The sequence below is a fragment of the Sinohyriopsis cumingii genome, chromosome 4 (genome assembly GCF_028554795.1).
Source record: "Sinohyriopsis cumingii isolate HCF-2022 chromosome 4, ASM2855479v2, whole genome shotgun sequence".
Taxonomy (NCBI): Eukaryota; Metazoa; Mollusca; class Bivalvia; order Unionida; family Unionidae; genus Sinohyriopsis; species Sinohyriopsis cumingii.
This window is the reverse complement of record NC_142964.1, coordinates 75,337,893-75,361,454: the sequence shown is the minus strand read 5'-3', so window position 1 is coordinate 75,361,454 and position 23,562 is coordinate 75,337,893. Positions and strand designations below refer to the sequence as shown.

General features: G+C 37.2%; 1 protein-coding gene across 1 annotated transcript in view; it reads right to left on the bottom strand.

Annotated features, from left to right (window-relative positions):
• The window catches only part of LOC149801473 (regulator of G protein signaling 9-binding protein-like), a 68,001-nt gene that overhangs the window by 22,251 nt on the left and 22,188 nt on the right, over positions 1-23,562 (bottom strand). The window contains exons 2-4 of the mRNA XM_089955621.1: positions 22,179-22,345; positions 13,812-13,942; positions 3,861-3,996 (exon numbers count right to left, since the gene is read on the bottom strand). Coding sequence (XP_089811747.1) covers positions 3,861-3,996; positions 13,812-13,942; positions 22,179-22,345 — 434 coding nt within the window. The remainder of the gene's footprint in view (positions 1-3,860; positions 3,997-13,811; positions 13,943-22,178; positions 22,346-23,562) is intronic.

The following is a 23,562-nucleotide window of genomic DNA, read 5'->3' as shown; positions in this document are numbered from 1 at the left end:
CCGGTTACAAACAGAGCGACAAAAAAAATGGCAGAGAGTTTGATCTTGACGAAGCATTTATTATACAATTACAACAACAGCAGAATAATCACTGCGCGAGTTGTAATTGTTTATTGCTGTGGCAGTATTCGAAAAATAATCCAAGGCAATTTACCGTAGATAGAATAGATAGTAATCGCGGTCATACACGTGAAAATGTGATGTTGACCTGTCTTGAGTGTAACCGACGCAGAGGTGTTGCTGCAGTTATTTAAGTGATCGAGGTGGTAATTGTGTATCCGTGGGAATCACCTGAAGTTGCTCGCGTGTGAATCCACGCTGAGGAGCAGTCGAATCTAATCTGTAGATTGCGTTTCTCCCAGTTGATCTGGTTATGCTGGATATCTTATGTGTAGTAACACTCCATGTGGGATCGGTTGCTCTTTTTTTTCCTCCTTCTAGTTCGCCTGGTTCGTATAAATACCTAACGGTGACATTACCCAGCAGTGGGGACGCTAGCGTCCCTGGCTGTGTTGAAACATGTCCGCGTTCACTGACGCGGGGTATATATTTTTTTGTGATTGCATTTACAGGTCTCATGTTTGTTGTTCTGGTAATTTCATTATTCAGCGCGGCTATCACGTTTGGCAGTCTTGCAACCCATTCACGAGATCTCGTATCGTAAATGAATTCCCTCGCGTACTGGTATCCGAATAATCTCTCAGCGAGTGTTCTATTAAATCGCTCAACAATTGCCTGATCTCGATGAATTTCAGTATGTCCTCGTCGTATAACAACGTTATGCTGCTTTGTCAGTGATGACACCGCGCCCTGAAATTCCTTGCCAGGATCAACTTGTAATAATCGTGGCCAGTTTAGAGGTCCTCGTTGATAAATTCGTTTAAACGCAGAGGCGACTTCGGACGCTGTTTTAGTCGCTAACGGTTCTGCTTCTTTGTATCTACTGGCAACATCAACTACTGTTAGCGCGTATTTGTATATTTTTCTACGGACAGTATCATGAGGCAGGAATAGTATGTCAGCCTGATGAACTTCATTGGGCACACTAACATCAAAATGTGCAAAGTTGATTTGTCGAGGTGGTGGTAGGTAGATTTGCCATATTGCTTGTTTTGACAGCCATTTTTTGGCAACCTCGCGTGTTACTGATGCCGCGTTGGCGAGTTTATTAATTGCTGAGTTACCTCTCCAGTATCCGATTGGGGAATAATAAATCGCTTGCATGGAAACACTAGCGTTGGAAGTCCTTGGACTTGTCTGCATCGTTATTAATTATCCAGCGCCTAATGCTAATTTAGATTTCATCGCTGATCTTACTAACCAATTAGCGAGTGACTCCCTAAATGATTTATTTTTTATGGCGCTTAGTGCATGAATTAATTTCACATCCGCGATATGCCTGTCTTGTAGATCTTTACTTCGATAAGCAATATCATGTATGTGACACGCTGCGTCGATAGCGTTTATCGGATACTCGCCGGGTTTGGGCTGATCGTTGCTGTCAAGCCTGATATCTAGTCGTGTTCCCGGACCGCAGTAATTGTATCCTGGGAGATGTTTTTCTCCGGGATACTTTCCCCAAGGGGTACCTGGAAGTCGTCCGAGGGCGGCTGCAATGTCACCACCTCGTTTTTTTTTTGAAATTTAAATTTTTTTGTGCCACATCGCGTACACGTACCAGAAAGTGCTAGTCTGTTATTTTTTGTTGTAACCGTTGTTAGATCATTCGTAGGGGTTCGTGCCCGACACTTCACACAATATAGATCCATAATTATTATTCTTTGTATACAAATGGAAATTACAGACTTTTCTGCGACGCGGCGAAGGGAGCCAATCAAGCATAATTCGGTGTTGCCAAATTCTATCAGAATGATTATCATTGGACCGTCAGGATCGGGTAAAACGCAGTTGTTGCTGAACCTGATTATGAAGTGGATGAAGTGGGATAAGCTGTATTTGGTAGCACCATCTGTAGACGATCAGCGATGCTATAATGTTATAAAAGATTTTAATGAGAGTGCAAAAGCGCTGAGTGAAGACGGTGAGGAAGTAGTTGAATTTATCACTGATATCGAAGAAGCTCCCAGCGTTGAGGACCTCGACGGGGAAAAAAATAACCTAGTAGTGTATGATGATGTGATGCTGGATAAACAAAAAAATCCTGCAAGGATATTCTCCCGGGGTCGTCATAAAAACACTGATGTCATTTATGTTACTCAACGTTACACACAAATACCAAAAGTAATCAGGGATAACTGTAATCTTCTTGCGATATTCAATGGAGTTGATGTTCATACGCTGAGAAATATTCATCAAACCTGGTGTGGTGGCGATATGGATTTAAATAAATTTAAAAATTTCTTCAGTCATGCTCAAAGAAAACCTCACGGATTTGTAACAATAAATTTACACGACCCGCGGACACGATACCGTATTGGACTTGATACACTATTTGCAACATAAAAATGTTTTTCCTTGGAAACTCATTTCGTAGAGCAGCAGAGGGGGGGCTGGACCCGACCCATGGATTTTTCAATAATGACCCCGCGTCGGAAACTGTTTCAGATTTATTTAAAGTAACCCAAGTTGGGCAGTGCAAACTCAACACGGGTTGTCCCTGGAAACTCTTCGAGGGATCGGGGACATTTTTTTTTGTCCTGTATTCTGAATAGAAGGGTTTATTTCGTCGAAATAAGCCCTCTATCGAGGAATAGTTTCCCGGAGGGGTTTGTCATGAAAATAGTTTCGGTCTGTTCGCCCCCTCTGCTGCTGAAGTGCACTGCATATTTTTTGCAGTAAACAAATAGGTCGCTGCACAGTTAGAATTATACAGCTGCTGCTTGCTGATGAAAAATATCTTTATTTTTAGAAAATATGTCCTTGTTAATCGTCTCGCTTGCATTTTGCATTCAAAAAACGTCATCAATGGGTTCCACAAAATAAGCCTTATGGTCAAGAAATAATTTACAGGTATTTGCAAGTCAAGTTTCTTCTCATATAAAATATTCATTTAGGAATATTAGCCTGACCATTCTTAAGATAATTGAAAAATTTGCAGTGCAATATATAATTTCAGCTTGAGAAGAAATCAGAGAATGTTAGTGAAATTGGAAGATGGTCATCCAAGTTTGACACATATGCCGAATCTATCAATAATAATAATAATAATAATAATAATAATAATAATAAGTATTATTATTATTGTTATTATTATTATTATTACAAAATGCTTAGAAGGGACGCCATGCGTGTCATTAAGTGGTAATTTGTGACTATATTATAAACTCTTTTAATGCGAAAGTTTCCGAGGTGAATGCCCCATATATATATATATATATATATATATATATATATATATATATATATATATATATATATATATATATATATATATATATATATATGTGTGTGTGTATATATATGTATATACATATATATATATATATATATATATATATATATATATATATATATATATATATATATATATATATATATATATATATATATATATATATATATATGTAAGGTGGTTGCCATCGTTGGTCGCAGTACGTAACCTGACGCAAGAAAACAACATGCTGACATTACATGAGCCTGCAATCTTTGTTCCTACTTTGTTGTTTTCGCTCGTGAACAAAACCATATTTCTGTTAAGCAATTCAAGGTCGGAGCAGACACTGTTGATCATAGCGCCTCCCACTACTCCACCCTTATTGCAGACTTGTAGGGCAAACTTTAATACTTGCACGTGCTTTTTCCTTTTTTGAGTATGGGACAGAATAGCTATAAAATGAATGTGCCACCGTTACACAATCGAAGCTCGCTGAAAGTCGTTGTAAGCTTGTATCAATTCGCACCTCTCCAGGTTTCGAAGATCTTCCTTTTCCTGTATAGAGTTAGCAAATGAGTTGGCTTCCATCATCTCCTGGGAGTTGCCACATTTATAGATCAGTGGTGGTTCGGATAGACCAGTTTGTATCAAAACACAGCTGCCTGAAGATTAAATGCATGAAGAAAATTTATAGTCATTCTCACTTATGAACTGCATAATTAAGCGACGAAAATGACACCCCCAAATGTAGCCATCTTAATTACTATGCTAGACCTATCATATATCAGCCTTCAGTCTACAGGTATACAGTTTAAAAAAAGAGATCGAACTAAACTTGGTCATTTGTGTCCAACGAGATTGATATTTTAACCCGAAATTTCTTGAAGACAATATTCTTAAATATTTTGAAATGATTATATACAAATTGTAACAATAGGTAAAAAGGTGAGACAGTGTTTTTAATTTGAGTTCAAGTAAGGCATAAATGAAATAAATTTCGGTCGATTTTAAATATTTATTTGAGGATTTCCCCGACTTAAAACATATTTGTCATAAAACACTTGGAGAAACGTTTGCATGCTTAGTGCCAACATTTTGAATGATCAAATATTTGTACATAAATTATAAATAAACAGTACGGAGGTACTCTGATGTTGTCTACACGTAGAAGCTACTTTTCATGCCAAACGTAACGTGGGGTTTCAGACTGATAATTCTCTTATGATTATTCATCAAGCTTATTTATTTTTATTGGATAAATATTTGGATGGGCTGAGGCCACACTTCTAGTCTATCAAAGTAGTTATTGTGCTGTGGTGGTGGTGAGGTAAAAGTGGAACTATTTCGGTTATGGAAAGTCCTCACTCATATTGCCATCTTCGATTAGGGCCAGTTTAGCGGTAAATTGGCACTGTGTTGGTTATGGAAATGGTATCATTTGGTCTAAATTTGGGCCGGTATTGCGGTGATAGGAATTTAACATGATGGGCCAGTGGTACTGTTATGTGAATTGAACATGAGGTCCAGATTAGGGCTGATATGGTGGTTACGGGAGTTCAGCGTAAGGTCCAGATCAGGGTTGGTATGGCAGTGATGGGACGTCGAAAATGGGGCTTGGGTTGCTATAAGGCTAAAGAAACGTTTTTATGGTGATTAATACATGGTCCCAATGTCCATCAAGCAGTATTGCTTACCAGCGCTCAGTCTTACTGACCAATACAATTCTTATTGACCAAAACACAATCTAACAGGCCAGCACCACTCCTTACCAACCAATACTGATCTTTCTGACAAACACCTACATTACAAATGGATATATAAAGGTTGGATGTAAAGTAAGGGCAACGTGATGGGACTGAAACCTAATCCGAATCCATTGTTCATCCTGACCATCCAACACCAACTCTTATAAAAAAAAAAAAATGGGAAATGAAAAGGAGAGTGATAAGATCATCTTTCACACACATATCTGACAAACATGTGATCTAAGGAAGCAGAGACAGATCACATAATTATTATTCATTGTACCATCACACATACTATGACTCAGACCCAAGGAAGGATGGGTGGGATTTTAAGTTTTGTTTTTAGAGGAATAAAAACATAGAAAATACACACACACACACACACACACAAACACAACCGCTCCGGTGGCCTAGTATTTAGAGCGTCCGCCTCGGAAGCGGGAGGTCGTGGGTTTGATCCCCGGCCGAGTCATGCCAAAGACTTAAACAAATGGTACTAACAGCTATCTCGCTTGGCGCTCGGCATTAAGAGATTAGTATTAGGACTGGTCGGCCTGGTGTCAGGATAATGTGACTGGGTGGGACATCATGCTACATGTCTGTGGCATGATGCCCCAGTGCTAGACATTACTATAAACTGCCACGCTGCAGACATGGTGGCAATATGACTGATTTTTTTTTAAAGCTATGGTAAAAAATCCAAATCACATACATACATACATACATACATACATACATTCACTCACGCACGCACGCACACACACACACACACACACATACATACATACACATACATACATACATACATACATACATACATACATACATACATAGAGCTGACAACGTTCGTATGGGAGATCAGGGGATCCAATATTCTAGGAATGATATATTTTGTCATCGATTTACACTACGTTTTGGAGCTAAATGAAAGAGACAATCTCAATAAGCAGAAAACTACTCTTTTATATTTTTCATCATTTCTAAGACTATGATACACCAGACAAAGACAGAAAAATCCATGACTTCGTCGAGAAAGAAAATACTCAAAATATTTTCCATACAGTCAGACTGATCAGTGTTGGCTCATGCTATTGAAACAGCATTTCTCGCATAAAGTCTGTTATATCATTTCCTTGGAGGGAGTAATCTACATAGAATAACATATTCAATAATGAGACCGTTCGAAAAGCTCACAGCGACCTAATGGGTCCCTGGTCGATGACTGTCATCTTTTTTGATGATATAGGCTCGAACCTCTGTAGGTTTTCGGTGAGAGAATTCATCATCACCACATACCACTAAATTCTGAGGGTGGTGTGGGGGTGAGAATATGCACGAACTGTGTATCAGGAGCCAGCGAAATTTGCAGTGATTCATTACTCTTTAGTTTCACCCCTAGGACTTCACAGGTAATATTAGCCAATATATTCACATTAAACGTTTTCTTTAAACTGATATGCCAAGTAAATCTTAGATGGGATCTATACAACAGAACGTCAATGTGTTTCGTCTCGGTGAGAGTCAGTGAAGGTTTCGAATGGTCTAATAAGACTTTGCACCATTCTCTTTGCATTTTCTTTTCTTGAACGACAGTCCATGGTTCCAGCAGATAATAATCTAACTTTTCTACTTAATATATTACTGAACATTCGTCTCGTTGTTCTTTAGTTGGATGATAGACATAATAATGTTCTCATCAGTAGCATAGCTGCCTTAACAAAGTGTTGAGCAAAATATAATACTAAGTATTCCTGTTTATTGGTCCATTGTGTCAATAGTGTCTCTTCTTGTCTCCTTCGTTGCCTTCTTTTCATACTTGTTTGCCACTTTGACTTAGTGTTGGTTGTCTTGGCTGTTGTGGTTCATGCTCTGTGTCTTCGGTTTTGTGTTCCAGGAAAGACCTTTTTAGTATCTATGGTCAGTTATCTGCAACAAATGATTCTGCAAACAAGATCAGGTTTACCGTGTTGTTCAAAGGTCGAGTAAACCGAATTTCCACACACAGTGATATTGATTATAATGGGTGGAAATGACCCTCTACTGTGCATGAATATGGAATGGAATCAAATCCCCACAACGAATAGCATGCACAGTCATTATAAAAAATGTTGTGTCCACTGATGGTACCAAATGTCGTGCGGCTTCAAACAAACCTTGGTAAGGTCTCATGCAACTTGTCTGGGCAAAAGTAGTTTTAAAGGTTTGGCACAGAATGCTTGTCCGTCCATCGTGACTTCAATCTTACGATTCTTATAGTGATGAAAGTGGAAAGTGTTTTGATTAACAGCTTCGTTTGCGGTTGCGTTGCTGATGTTACCAGTGAACAAATATTTAGGTAATTGATACTGTAACACGTGATCTTCCAACGTCGATCGGAGTCCAGAGGCAATATGGTAAAAATTTTGACTTCCATCCCTCGCGCAGGTCACTTGGCCGCATTTCTAGTCAGCGTCTTACTGATCCCGTTTCCTAGTCCAAATGAAACTTCGACAGCGTCGCACATAGAGTCTGTCTTCTTGGATGCTGGTTTCATTAACCATCATATGGATTATGGTATTAGTTTCATCCAATAAATATACCCTGCGTCATCCTCCGTAATCATAGCTGTGGCCTTGAACTTGCCAAACCTTTTCAGATTTCTACACTACAGAAGCATCTAATGGTGTTTCCTTGTTTTGTCAGTAAAATGATAGGGATTCTAGGTAGGCTTCTTACGGGTAAGTGTCAATTATGCAGTCGACTAGTTTGTTCTTCAGTTACAAATCCATTTTATCGAACAAAAAATGCATGAAATTGTTGATTAAAGAGCCACTTTGGCATTTTAATCTGGATAAGTATTATTTTGTTTTGATGACTGTCACTTGTATGTCAACTTACTGCATATTCAGATCAATGTAATCTTAGTTTTACCTTTAATTTGATTTAAAATTCGATGGGACGTGTCATCGTGTCAGAGAATAGCGAATGACATTCTACTCACAAATTGTTGCATGGTCTTCATCGTGTAAAGCTAGGCAAACAGATCCAGTTCTGACATGGAATATTCACAAGAAACTTGATGGAACATGGAATATTCACAAGAAACTTGATGGAACATTTTTGCCATTTGATAAATTAGTAATAAAATAGTCAACGACACTCCCAATTCTTTCTTCTACCTGCCTTGTCCTTCCTGCTGAGATGACGTCGGAACAACTATTGCAACAGTCTTAAGCCTTGGTTTTATAGACGGTCCAACTTAGCCTTTTGTTCTGGCTAGATCAACATATTTTTTCTGCACTCAGTCACGCTTGTTTGGGATTCTGTTTCTCGATCATAACATTTTGGATGAGTAGTTTTTGTTACATTGCATGACGTTAAAACTTGCAACCATTGGTAACAAACGATGTCACGATTGGTACGACAGTACGAAAGAGACATTTGTATATCCCAAATCAAAGCCTCGTTGTCGAGTACTTATTACACATAAAACAAGAGTTATAACTCACAAAGGAATCATTGCGAAAATAGGGTAACACCGTATCTTGTCCTGTTTAGAAAATAATATTTTCTCCAAGATCTTTTTTGTGGCAATATTGTACACTATCAAAATATAGTTTACTGACAAGAATATACCAGGGACAAACATATTATTGGTAAACGTGATTTAGGTTTCCTCCTTCAGCGTAAGCAGTTATCACAGAATATAAATTTAAAGGGAATGGTTTTCGTCAACGCATCAGATGTGTTTTCCCATCACACTGTACGTAATCACATCGAAGAACACAAACATCAAACCGACCCTTTAATTATATTCGATTGAGTGTTCAAAATACTTTAATAATCGGATGTTGTTTGTTGTTGTTAAGGTCTTTCGACAGTGGAACTATTTTCATGTTTCCACCAAGAATACTTTTGACATTTGTTATTCTTTTGTATTAAAAGAAACTCCACACACTTGGAAAAAAATTTGATAGACAACTTTTTTCTGTCAGATAAATCTGTATTTTTTTACGATCAGAGGGCGCAGTCGTATATGGGTTTTGTCGAGTGTCTTGCCAATCTGATCATGGTAGAGGACTGAAATGGTATCGATGATATATCTACCATCAGATAATATCTTTCTTGATTTCTCGTTTCATATGTTGACAGTTTTCTTTATCCGTTAAAGTTAGGAGTATTGCTGTCCAAGTGGTCTTGGACTTATTCACCTATTCGTCTAGTATTTTTGCGACGAAACTGTTCTGTTCCCAAAATATGTAAGATTTGAATGGGATTAATTCTTTTGACCAAAGCGAGTCCCTAATGGGTTTCCGTTGTCAATTTTTGTGTGGTTTGACGTGATATTAGCACGAAACATCACCGGGAGTTTAACATATATATAGAACAGTCAATGGGTAAGGTCAAATAAAATTGATTGTTCATGGTTAAAGCGATAGCGTCTGATAGGTGTCACTTGAAGCTGAGTGATGACATTCCAGTGGTTCCAGAGGGTTGCTGAGAAATGGGTTCTTGTTGTGACATACGTTTCTGTGGCTACATATGTTGTTACTGTTGGTATACTTCTCTAAAGGATTGAGAAGAAGATAGAAAATACTTTCGCTCCGTAAAATGACCACCAATTACATATTGTCTTGTTGCAAGCTCAATTTACCATTAGAATTCCAATCACACATTATATCACGATGGTCTGCGAGAAAAATATATTTTGGGATACACTAACACATACTGTTATTGCTTTTGTTTCTGTGACTCTTGTAGGGAGGAAGCGGGACAAGTACATCTGGGCCAATTATTCTTTTTTTAATAGGGTCGATGACTTGTGAACTTGTAATCCAAAAATTGAGATTAGGTGGATATCATTTCCAGCATTCTTTAACTACATTGTTGGATTGAGAATACTTTCGATATCGTAGAAGTTGTCGTCTTTCTTGGTCACCTTTTTGAAACTCGTGGACGTACAGTGATTCTTTTAAAGTTATCTGTTCATATCTCCCAATCTAAAGACAAGCGGGTGGCGTTCACGAGCGTGTCTTGTCACATGAAACAGTTATGAAGACCAATTAGGTAAATATTCTTTATAATGTGAGTTTCGTTTGTCCGATGAGAACATAATCAAATAAGCGGTATCGTTGAAATTTTAAACTTGGCGACGTTGGTATGTTCTGTCGTGCATATTTTCCATTGTCGACTCTATCAGGGATTTTTCAGGTCTTGGTAAGGATAACACGGGGGACATCCCTGAATTTCGAGCATGTTCTGTGTTTTTTCCCCCCAAAACCAAATCATCAATTGAATTAGACAAAATTTTCTTTTCTCTGCCATTTCTGGCATGCTTTCTTGAGTTTGGTATTAGTAATTTAATGAAGCCAAAACCTAAGTTGAATATCAATGGGTGACGGATTGTTAAGTTTGAGGTAGTACAATGAGTTGTGTGCTCTCGGACACGAAATTTGTTTGGTACATTAATCCACAATCTTTGGTATTGATTGAAGCTTCCTGCAATGGATCGACATCTCCGTGCTCGAGTGAGGAACACTACAGACATTTTCCACAACATAGTGATATAATGTCAACAATTCTTTAACATCTCTTCTTCAAAACCAAAAGGGTCTAATGAGTAGGCTCTGTACCAGGAGTAAAGACTTGCTCTCTACTTTGTTCGTATATTATTGGGGTCGTAGCAATGGGATTCAGACAAAAGCGGAAGTTTCAAGTGTTGATTTTCTTTGGTATTGAAAAAGCGATGAAAACGTAAAATTTGGCTATTTCTGTCATTACAAACGTATTGGACATTTTATTCCACGGCATCGTTACAAAACTCCTGGAGTCTTTAAAACTGTGTGCTTTCTACTTTCATGTAAATGAATTTGGCTCCATTCGTGGTGGCTATGCGAATTTGGTTCTTGGTTCAGAACCAAATCTATCCATCCTGTCAGACTAACGGTTTTCATTTCCTTCCTTTAACAGGTCCACCGTTCATGGTCATTCTCTCGCTTTCTTTTTTTCTTCTTGCTATTGAAGAACTGTATCTTTATTTTCTTTGTTGTACAAATTCATCTACCATTACTACTTGCTTCTTTTTAAAATTATGATTTTCCTCTTGTAGCGATGGCGATGTAGGAGGTGCATCAGAAATTCCGGTAAGTACAACAATATGCAAATTTCAAATAAAAATCTGAAATATTCTTTGGAAAGAAGGATGTCATCGACTGAGTAATGGTAGCAGCGGTAGCGGTTTCGGTACTGACCATACGGGCGTACGAATCCATTGCAGGTCAAACCCAACACAAAGTCTTTGTTTTCAACTTAGCCATGTGCTTTGCCATGTACACTTTAACGGTTATACACTCTGACAATATAAATGGCAGAAACGCTCTGTTGCACTCGGGCAGAATCATTCATGCCAAGTGTTGGTGGAATATAATCACACGCTTTGGATGAATAATATAAAACGCGGTCCGATCAACATAGACTAAAACTAGACGTGTTTGAGTTGGCTTCTTCTACGTAATGGATGGTTTTCACCAGTTTTATCATCCGTTCTCAGGCCAATCAACACGATATGGTTGAATGTAGAATTATCCACGATTATTGTAGGATGGTATTTGATCCAGTGTACCCTTTGTATGCGCCTTGGATGTGATGGGTCAATAAAAAGGATGACAGGCACTGCCCTGTGGATTTACGAGGAAAGACACGGGTGAATGAAACATGGTTTTTGGTGTTATTGTCACTGGTGAGGAGAGAGTATGAGAAGAAGGTTAGTCAGGAGGTGCTTCTGTGCTAATAATTTAGAAACTTCGTTAATCTCCAACGACCATTTTTAGGGGCACCCGGAATTTGAGAAACAAAATACTACTCAGTATTGCTAAAATGTTCCATCTATCTTCGTCTATGTGAATGTATGTGTTCTGATTTATAGGTGTGTATGTGTTAGTGACTAACTAGGAACTACTCTTCTCTTCTTTTGGTGTATGTGAAATATTATGATTGCAAGAAAGTCTGTGTGATAATCCATAAGTGTCTAAGTGATGATCGTGTCACTCTCATTTCCCATACCCTGCTTTTTATGTACGGGTTTGTGTTAGTGAACGTGACAATTGGATCGCCCTTATTTGTAACTCCTTATTACATAACTCGCATCCTATTTGTAGGTTTGGACGTTGGTCGATAAGGGTCTGTCTTGCTTAGAAAGGATGAGTCTTGGTCACTAAGGCTGTGTGCTGCTCATTTAGGCTGTATGTTAGTAAGTAAGTCAGTATCAGTCACCATGAAATAGTTCCTTAAGTTTCATCATAACTAAAACACCATATTTAATTTACCATCAGTGCCGTTCCAGCACAAATTTGGACCTAATATTAAAGTCCCATAACCGTAATAGTGACATCTTATCGCTATAGTGGCCCTAATCAACGATGTTCCAGATTTAGAACAAAACAAAACAAAATTTTGGTTTTATTTTTATTACATTCCCCAATTGTACAGCTTTCCAAATATATTTGGTTATAATTTGTAGCTGGAATTCAAATGGAATCGACCGCTCCGGTGGCCAAGTGGTTAGACCGTCCACCACGGATGCGGGAGGTCGTGGGTTCGATCCCCGGCCGAGTCATACCAAAGACTTATACAAATGGTACTAACAGCTGCCTTGCTTGGCGCTCAGCATTAAGAGGTTAGTGTTAGGACTGGTCGGCCTGAAGTCCGATAACTCAACCCCCCAAAATCTGTATTGATACTGATCGACGATATGTCGGTATGATGTGACCTGTTCATTAAAATGTGCAATTTTGCTGCATGCAAATCTTTCAGGAACAAACCTGCGTACACTTTAGACACATACAGGTTATTGGTAACATCCATATCAAGCGCGAAATTCAAAATGGCCACAGGACATATAGTTGTGCTATTCAAGTGGACTTACAAGTCACCAAACGTATGATATGCTCCGGAAATATAATGTACAATTCACCAAAAGAACCCTTCAGGTGACGGTAGCTGCACAGCTACGAGAAATACCGTTAAGTATATAAAATGTACACCGATGTGTGCAGTCAAAGTTGCATGCAGAAAATTGCAGCTTTTAATGAATAGGTGATATCAGCCCCTCACCTGAAAATCGACATCATTACGGGCGAAGGGCTGATTTATCGGCCTAGTCGGCCTGGTATCAAGATAAAGTGACCGGATGGGACATCATACTACATGTCTGCCGCATGATGCCCCAGTGTTAGACATCACTATAAACTGCCACACTGCAGACATCGTAGCGATATGACTGAAAAATTGTTAAAGCTACGTTAAAAATCTCTCTCTCTTTCTTACACACACACACACACACACACACACACACACACACACATGGAATTCATAGTTCGGTGCATCGAAGAATATCGACATATCGATGTTAGTAAAATTACCCACGAGTTTTATTTTGGTGTGCGATATGGAAGTACTGATTAAACAGCCATTTTGCACGCCATATCAACATGCAACGCACATGTAATTAATCTGTGTATCAGATTCCATTATGTGGGGACCTTGCCAGTCTATTCTAAACCAGATAACATGTATTATATAAAACAAAGAAGTCACTCACCCCAGGCAAAAGCTGTCGGATTAACTTTTGGTTTTAGATATTGGTAATAATACAAGCGATGAGTAAGGTTGATGGAAATGTCGGAACTATTCATTATTATGATATCATACTTAATAAAAAGGTAAATGTTTTGAGGACCTATAAAGGATTAAACCTGTAAATAGCGGAAATTCCCTCTGCAAGAAGAGCGCCTTCAGAAACTGGTCTTCTAGATAGGCGAGTACCGCGCAAAATGTACGGTATGTGACCTCTAGTTCGTTTACATTCTCAGTCTTTACCGCCTTGCTGAAATATATAAAAAAAAACAGCATTATATAGATGCCGCAAAGTTTTTTTTTTATTGTATTGTGGGGTGGGGTAGAACCCGATCAAAGGTAAACTTTTAATCTTGAAACACAGTTGGGGATTAGGTTTCCTCTGGAAACCTATACTGACCATCTGCTTAAGCATCCGAGCTGTAAAAATTACCCATCAAGAATTCTAACAAAAAAGTATCCACTATCAACATGAATTAGTTGACCTTAGACCTTTGAATCGTAACTAATCTTTCATCATAAGAGCTGACAATTAATAAAATTAAATAAAAAGTGAGCTAGAGGATTTCAGGATAACTTTTTGCTTCTCTATTTTTATTTCTATCACACACACACACACACACACACACACACACACACACAGAGCAGATTAAGTGGACTAGCAAATAAACCTTCGGGGAATATTCTGAAACGGAAATTAATTTTAAGACGTTTTAGGGATTTTTCTGTCCGGTTGATTTTTCATTGTATCTGTATTACCCATACATTACTTGCATGTTTACATATGAAATAAAGACATCAATGGAAAATGTTGATATCGAGGGAGGGAGTGAAATATGCTGATATTCTTTATCAGTCTCCGATTTATATGACCACCCATTCTGAGCTATCAAGTGTACCCTTCTTGTATAAATATAATTGAGAGAGAGAGAGAGGGGGGGATTAAACTGATGATTTTTATCTCTCCATGGCTTGTACATAGTTCGAACCTACGAGTTAGCCAGTGCTGTGATCAGATTGCAAAGATATGGGTTGAAATCAACTGTATGATTACCTGACTGATTCATGCAGTATCTCATTGAATCTGCTGACGGATTAATTAATAATTGTTCTGGCTTAAAGACGATTAGCTCTTGTAAGCGTGCTTTTTGCGCGCGTAATCAAAAGGAAAATTACTTGATAGTACCATATTGATACGTACTCGAATAGTCTAAAGAAAATATGTTTTAAAAATGACGATTCTTATAAGTTATTTGAGTGTGACTATGCCCTAAATTAATGGCATGTTAAGACAGATATAAAGCTTTTCTTATTGATTCAATTGAAAAATTAATACTTAATTTTTTTGTCTCCCTAGACTTCAGTTAAGTTAATCAATATGACACCATTTCGTTATGACGTTTCATAAACCCGTGTCATATTTTTCAGTATTGCTGATATGAAACAACACCTAGCAATCTGAACTTTGACGACGCCATATAAAGCAAAGGTGTGATGATAAAACGTCAGAATGTTCATTCAAGTGTTTTGGTAAAAAGAATCAGCGAGTTAGTCATATGATGGGACCTTACATTCATGAAAATCATTGCACAATTTCAAACTGCAGTATCGAACGCGTGATCCTCGGATTACGAGTCTGACGTTCTTGCAATGGCGCTTCCCCGGATTCGGCAGTTTCATTTTAAATAAAGGCTCAGGCAGAATCCTCTTTTACTCCAATACATTGACACCGTATGACCGATGATCAATAGAACATGCTTAGAACAATCTGTTTAGTCAATCGTCTGTTTTTGAGAGATAAGTTCACGAACACCAGGAGTTAATTTACTTTTGTAGATTAAGCATAATTGCATTTTTTTACACTCCAGATGCAATTTAAATTTTGCACAAACCAAGCTAATCTTTCATCCGTTCGTGCAATATCAAATATTTCTTCGACTTATAATTTGATGGAACATCCATGATCTATTTAAGATTTTTCAACATATAAAGAACAGTTTTCATTAATTTATACACGATTACTACTCTTTATTTCAGTTTTGTTTTTGCAGCCACGGTGCTTACTTAGTCAACACATTTTCAAGGAAGATGTATGTATTGTTTTCAAACAACTTAACCAGGTGGTAATGGACGATTTTCATAAATGGTAATATAAGTTCTACACTATTTGTCTACTCAGCCTTTGCCGCAATGGCTGTCATTGCCAAAGAGTAAATCTGTATCTCAGTATTGTCCTACACTAGAGAATCAAAATAAGGTTACAGACTACACATTGCTGTAGTACAGAACCTTTCAACCCACATCCGGCGACTTGGGTTTGTCCGTTTATTTACATCATGGGGTGCGGGTTTTAAAAATCGCTTATTCTAACCGCGTCTTCGAGGACGTTGCACAAAATAGTAGCCTTAGTAGTTCCAAAACAAGGTCTATATTAGTCCATTTAACATGAATAAAGCAGCATACGGTGCTTGTAATTATCTTTGAATTGACATATGCTTTACATATAAGCATTGCATATTCGGTATTGTATTAGACTTAGAAGGCACTCTCACATGGATACGTATATGCACTGAGATCTGTACTCGTTTGAACCCAGAATATTAGTTCTTATTCCTACAAGATCATATGAACAAAAAATCAAAATTTGTTTCTAAAAATCAATCAGAAATTCATATTTGTTTCTTTATTCCCTGAAATTTATTCAAAACAGCTTGTATGATAAAAATTCTAAAATAATTTATATTTGCCAACTGTCCTATTTGTGAACTTCTGATGTTCATATAACTAGAATCTACTTTCTAAATGTTAGATATGGTATCCCATCTTAATTTTCTCTTGTACAGTGATTCAATACGAATGATTCATTTATTCAGATTAAATCATGCGAGGAAGTGGGGTGGAGATAAAAATAAGGAACACATTTCATCGTGGTTGTGCATTTATTTATTATTTTTTAAAATGTTTTTATTTGCTTGTTGGATACCCCAAACACGAGGACTATCCACCCATATCAAGGATAGTGCTTCGTCAAGATTTGCATTTCTGTTTTGGGGGTTGGGTTGGGGTGTTCTGTTTTTTTTTCTTCTTCTTCAAATCGTAACAGCTTCTTGTTTTGTTCTGCTGTGCAGCATTTTAACACCATCATCGTTAGTTTAAATAAAAAATAAGATTCATGCTATGTTAATTTTTCAAGCAAAAGCCTAGATTATTATGATACCTCAGACATAAAATTATAGTTAAATAGACATCCGCCTAAAACTTTCAGTATTTGCAAGAATATTTAAACTGGAAAAAGCCCAATAGAAAACGTTTAAAATTTCATTCATCATGAATTAATTAGGAGATTTTTAAACCTACCTTTAGAAGTTTCAGATTATATTTACTTTGTTTGTCAGGTCGGGGTCTCGGCAAGCCAAGGCTCATGGACGCAAGCACATAGGGCTCTAGAGTGCCCCCCCCCCCCATTTCGCTTCTAAGCTGACCTACATGTTTGCGACCACACCCCTCCCCCCAAAAAAAAAAAATCAGCGGGTGCCACTGCCAAGGTTGTATTTTAAATATAATACAGAGTTACAAGAATCCGGATTAGCTTTTCATGTTTTAAGCGAAGGAAGTCTTTCATGCAGTCCAGTTAACTTGAATTTAGCGCAAATAGTAATTTATCTTCTCGTGGCAAGTATATTCATGAGGACATAAAATGCATATCGCTACGGTGGTCTAGTGGTTAGAGCGTCCGCCTCGCATGCGGCAGGTCACGGGTTCGAATCCCGGCAGAATCATACCAAAGACTTATAAAAATGGTACTAACAGCTGCCTCGATTGGCTCTCAGCATGAGGAGGTTAGTGTTAGGACTGGCCGGCCAGGTGTCAAAATAATGTGACAGGTGGGACATCGTGCTGCATGTCTGCGGTATGATGCCTGTAAGGATGCAAATTTCTGTCGATCCATAACAGTCACATTAATTTGGGTCCAGGGAACAATTAATTAGATTTATGGGGACAGGTGCATGTTAAATCGCTATACTGCAATGATTTCTAATGTCTGTGTCGGGAGAGGAAGTGATTCTTAATTAAGATTTAGTTTACTTAACCGTTAGACGACTTGAAAAGGGAAGGGTACCTTCGATTTTATATCGGAAGTGTCAGATTTGAAATTTTCTAGATCTGTTGTTTGGAATTCTATAAGTCATGCTGACCGCATATATATAAATGATTTGGTTTGCTCTGTTTTGTTTTGTTAAAGTAAGATGGGATCAACCCTAATAATTAAAAGGCATTGCCTTTTTTGTGCAAAGATCGATTACGGGAAATCAGCTGTAAACTTCTATCAGTCTTTAATATTTGCCTAACCACTGGTTCAAAATGCTGTAGGGGTTTGAAGTTTTATGGGATTAATGCCATTTTTCAGCAAGTTATATTATATACATGGCGGCAAGTATGTTTTGGTGCAGGAAAAACCAGGGAAAATTAGGGGCGTACTCACGGGAAGCTAATAGCAAGCTTTCGTACTTACCCACGCTGACCGAGCCGAGACTCGAACCCACGTGGACAGATATGAGATGTAAGTGAGATGAAAAGACGAGATCACTCGACCGTCTGGAGGGGAGGGGCCTCAAAATATTGTCATATGTAGGAGCTAGTAGTTTTCTCGCAATTGTCCATCCCCGCCAAGAGCAAAAACACGTGATCCCCACTCCTACCCAATTGCTAGCCTTTGATCATGCTGTAAAATCAATCATAACACCGTGCCAAGATTATCCTTTGATTTGTTCCCATTTAAGACTTTCTTCTCAAGCTATCTGCAATAGGCATTAGGTTTTGTTTTTCCATTTTTTGGGGGGAGGAATATATTTCTATACTGACCATTCCAAAACAAATATCTGTCTCTCCATGGCTTATAGACAGTTCGAACCTACAAGTTAGCCGGTGCTGTCTTGATCTAATTACAAATTGTGGCTTGAAATCAAGTGCATGATTACCTGTAGCAATTCATGCTGTATCTCACTGAATCTCCGACGGATTAATTAATAATTGTTCTTGCTTCAAGACGATTAACTATTGTGAGCGTGCTTTTTTCGCGTACTCAGAAGGAAAATTACTTCGTTTGTACTGGAATACTCCAATGAGGATAACTTTAAAATTATGATCCTTAAATGTTTTTTTTTTGTTGTTGAGATTATGCTCTAAATTTTATGAGATGTAAGACAGATTTGAAACTTTTCTTATTGATTCAATTATAAATATAATTTTTAATTTCGTTGCCTCCCTTGACTTCAGTTAAATTAATCAATATGACATCATTATTATAACGTTTCATAGATCCGTCTCAAGTTTTTCAATAATACTCATGTTTAAAAACACTTTGCAATTTGCACTTTGACGACATCATATTAAGCAAAAACATGATGATAGAAACGTCACAGTGTTTTCGTTAAAAAGGATCGGCGATTTGGTATTATGATGGGGTCATATGATGGAACCTTACATTTATGAAAATCATTGTATAATTTCAATATTTCACCGAAAGATAGGACTTATTCAATTGGTTTTATAAGTGTAAATTTATTTATTTTGTTTTAAAGGTACTTGTAATACATTATTGACTATGTCATACCAAGAAATGGGAGATAAGTGCATTTCTCAAGGACACATAGAGGCGGCCGACCTGGACGGGCATGTGTGGATATCGAATGGGTGATCCTCAGATTACCAGTCTGACGCTCTCGCATTTGAGCTTCCGCGGTTACGGCAATTTCATTTTCAATAAAGGCGAAGGCAAGATCCTTTGTTCGTTCAATATATTAAAACTCAATGATCGATGAGTCTGTTATGTCAATCGTCTGTTTTTGAGAGATAAGTTCACGAGCACCAGGAGTTAATTTGCTTACTGTAGATACAGTATAATTGCAATTTCCTCACTCCAGATGCAATTAATTTTGCACATGGTCAATTTTTAAGCCGTTCGTGCTATATCAAAGATTTCTTCCACTTTTAATTTGATGGAACATGTTTGATCTATTTAAAATTTCCCACGCACATAAAGAACAGCTTTGATTAATTTGTACATGATTGCTACTTTTTATTTAGTTTTGTTTTTGCAGCAAGCGTGCATTCAATACATTTTCAAGGCGGTGTATGTATTGCATTCAATCAACTGAACGATGTGGTAATGGGCAATTTTCATGGATGGTAATATTAATTCTACACTCCTTGTTGACTCGGCTATTGTTGCAATGGCTGTCGTTGCGAAAGGAGTACTTCTTTGTCTAAGTATCGTTCTACACTAGCGAAGCAAAATAAGGTTACAGATTACACATTTTAGTACAGGCACTTCCAGCTTAAATATGGCGACTTAGTTTTGTCCGCTTATTTACATCATGTGGTGTGGCTAAACCAGTCTCTCATCCAAACTGCGCCTTTGAGGAAGTTGCACAAATTGTAGTCTTAGTTTTAAAACAACGTTGATACTAATCCATATAACACTATTAAATCAGCATACGCACGTAGAATTAAGCTTTACATATAAGCATTGCATATTCAATACTGTATTCGATTTATGTATTCTCATATGGATAGCTACATGAACTGAGATCTGTACTTGTTTGAACCCAAGCTATCGGTTTTTATTCCTCCAAGTCCATATGAACGAGAATCAATTTTTTTCTTCTAAAAATCGCCCTGAAATTCATATTTGTTTCCTTGTTCTCTGAAATGTATTCAATACAGCTTGTTTGATAACAATTCAAAATAATCTATATTTGCCAACTGTCATATTTCTGTTCTTTTTTTTCTTCATATGACTAGGAACTACTTTCTAAATGTTATAAAACGTTGTCCCATATTAATTTTTTTCCTGCACAGCGATTCAAAACGAATGACTCATTTATTCAGATTAAATCATGTATTTTTAAGTTGGTGGTACGTAAGCAGTACTTATTTTCATTGTCATTTTTTAGTTATTGTGTTTAGTACACTTTAATCATCCTTAAGTTGTTCAGGAGAGCATTTGTTTTTGGTTTTAATTTTACGTAATTTCACAAGTACTACTAAATATTTTCTCGGTTTTTTTTGAGTGTTTTATTTTTCGGCCCTCCTTGATTCTATCTTACCCGAGTATTGGCTTACCACTCCAAGTTTCCCTGATTAGCACCTTAGCTAGCTAGCAAATTGTTGGCGTCAGTGACAATACCTGTTTTTTTTTTTTTTTTTAATCAACAACCTCTCTAACGTCAAGCACAATCGTTCACAAGGTGTCAGCTATAGTGGAAGCTGAATCGTCCCACTTTTGTTACCTAATTTTGATTACAACTCACACAACAATTAACACACACATTACAAATTCACCTACTATAAGGTATTGAACATATCATTTTCGGGGTCGGGGGGAGGGTTTGAGGGTTGTGATTTCCTTTTCAAAAATATTATAATGGATATGGTGTTATTTTGCTTTATGTCAGATCACGTTTTTGTTTCTCCAGCTATTGACAGACAGAACATTAAATAGTTTGACCCTAACATATGGGGCCTAATTGCGGTATACCGTGATACGTATCGCCGTATGCTCAGAAACGCCGCGGTATACCGTTGTTCAAAATTGTAAGTGGTAGTCAGCCTCACTAATTACATTGCCAGAGTCTTGCGTAATTCATTAGCAACTTAAAGTAACGAATTTATACATTAAAGACCATACACGTATATCTATTAGCGTGTAAGATTCAGCTGAGATTTATTTCTATTATGTATTATTGTGTATTATTTCATGGCTATTTTCATGCGAAATGTTTAGTTCAAAAGGGTATAGAGACGGAACACTTTAAAAAAAAATAGCTTCTCTTTTGGAAGGGAAAGGGGAAGACGAACCGTGCAGTATAAGACTATCTATCTATCTATCTATTATTGATTTGGTTTGCTCTGTTTTGTTTTGTTAATGTTCGATGGGATCTACCCTAATCATTGAAAGGCAATGCCTTTTTTTGTGTGCAAAGATCAATTACGGGAAATCAGATGTAAATTTCTATCAGTCTTTAATATTTGAATGACCACTGGTTCAAAATGTTGTAGCGGTTTGTAGTTTTATGGAATTAATGCCATTTTTAAGCAAATTTTATTATATGCATGGCGGCCAGTATATTTTGGTGTAGGAAGAGTCAGGGAAAATTCCGGGCAAACCCATGGGAAGCTAATAGCAAGCTTTCCCACACAGCCACGCTGACCGAGCCGAGACTCGAACCCACGCGGAGAGATTTTTATTTTCAAGCTATCTGCAATAGGCATTAGGTTCTTTTTGTTGGGGAGAGATATATTTGCAGCCAAAAAGTAAAAATAATAAAATGTAACGTAACATTGTGTTAATTCCAGACTGCAAGAGAAAAACTTTTCTTCCTCCCTTTCTGATGTATATACTTAAATGAGCCCTCGTTTTAGCTGTTTTGCTTTTGTAAGCTAATGAACCAGATTTACTTGAATACACTACTGTCCGTTCTTACCTTCTGAGTGCAGGGACAATCGTAAGTTTTGTTAGCTTTACAAGTTCCCATAGTCTCTGCCTATTGTTTCTCATCTCCTCCCTTAAGTGACCCGAGTCCACAGAACTACCGATGTATGTCAGCAGATACGTGTATCTGGCCGTCCTCTGATTCAATTCATCCACCATCTGGAGGTAAATGATAACATGAGAAACATGCAATAGTGCAAAAAATTTACACATCTACACATTGGCATATAAGGTTTGCTTTCAGTAGAGTTTTTGAGGTCGGAAGAAACGAATCCGTTGTGACTGATATTTGGTGAACAAAATTATGTTTAAGTTCACGCGTAAAACAACTGATGTTGCAACATGAACCTTTTTCATTATGGCAAATCAAATTCCTTATAAGACCACTATAATATTTTAAGATTTCATATCTTTAAAATTGTCACCGTTAAATTCGACCGTAACTATGTTGTACTTGTGCATGTCTAACTAATTTGATTTATATTATCTTACCGGTTTTATAATTTTCATTGTTGGTTTCTTATTTTTCTTCTTCTTAAAAAATATTATGACTAGCACAACTGCCCATCCTAGGAGCGGAATAAAAAAAAGAAATAGGGATGAGTGAGTTTAAGAGAAAGTTTAAACATAAAAATAAGAAAATAAGTAAAAAAGAAATAGAAAAGGTTTGGATGCCAAAAGATTGGTCATACTCGCGACGTCTTGTTAGGCTGTCTGGATACATAGAAAGGCAAATGTTTCTCTCTCTCTCTCTCTCTCTCTCTCTCTCTCTCTCTCTCTCTCTCTCTATATATATATATATATATATATATATATATATATATATATATATATATATATATATATATATATATATATATATATATATCACGCTGCATATAATGGAATCGTGCTTGTCATTCTTAACTGACAATATGATTTGTTCGTTATTCTAAACACGGTGTTTAATGGTGTGTAGGTAACTATAAATGAATCAAAATCATATAGAAAGACTATTTAATCAGATGAACATTACCTTAATATATCATATTAAATACACATGGAATATGACTTCCTGACTATTACTGGTCATTTATTGCCCGATTCCCTCTTTTACTGACAGTAGTTTAATATAGTTTTAAACTAAATTATGTAAAGCCGCATCAAAATATGGAATGGAGAACCAGCCAAACTACCTACCAATCTTGGTATCTAGACATAAACCAAGATCGACACGCTTCCTTTGTACCTTTATGGTCTTAAAATTAGAAGTAATAAGATTCATATCAGGAATGACAGATGAAAATATATGCACTGTATTATGCATACATACATCAATATATACACAGTAAATCCAAGCGCCGCTGGTCCTGAAGTTGAGATTGTGGCTATTTGGA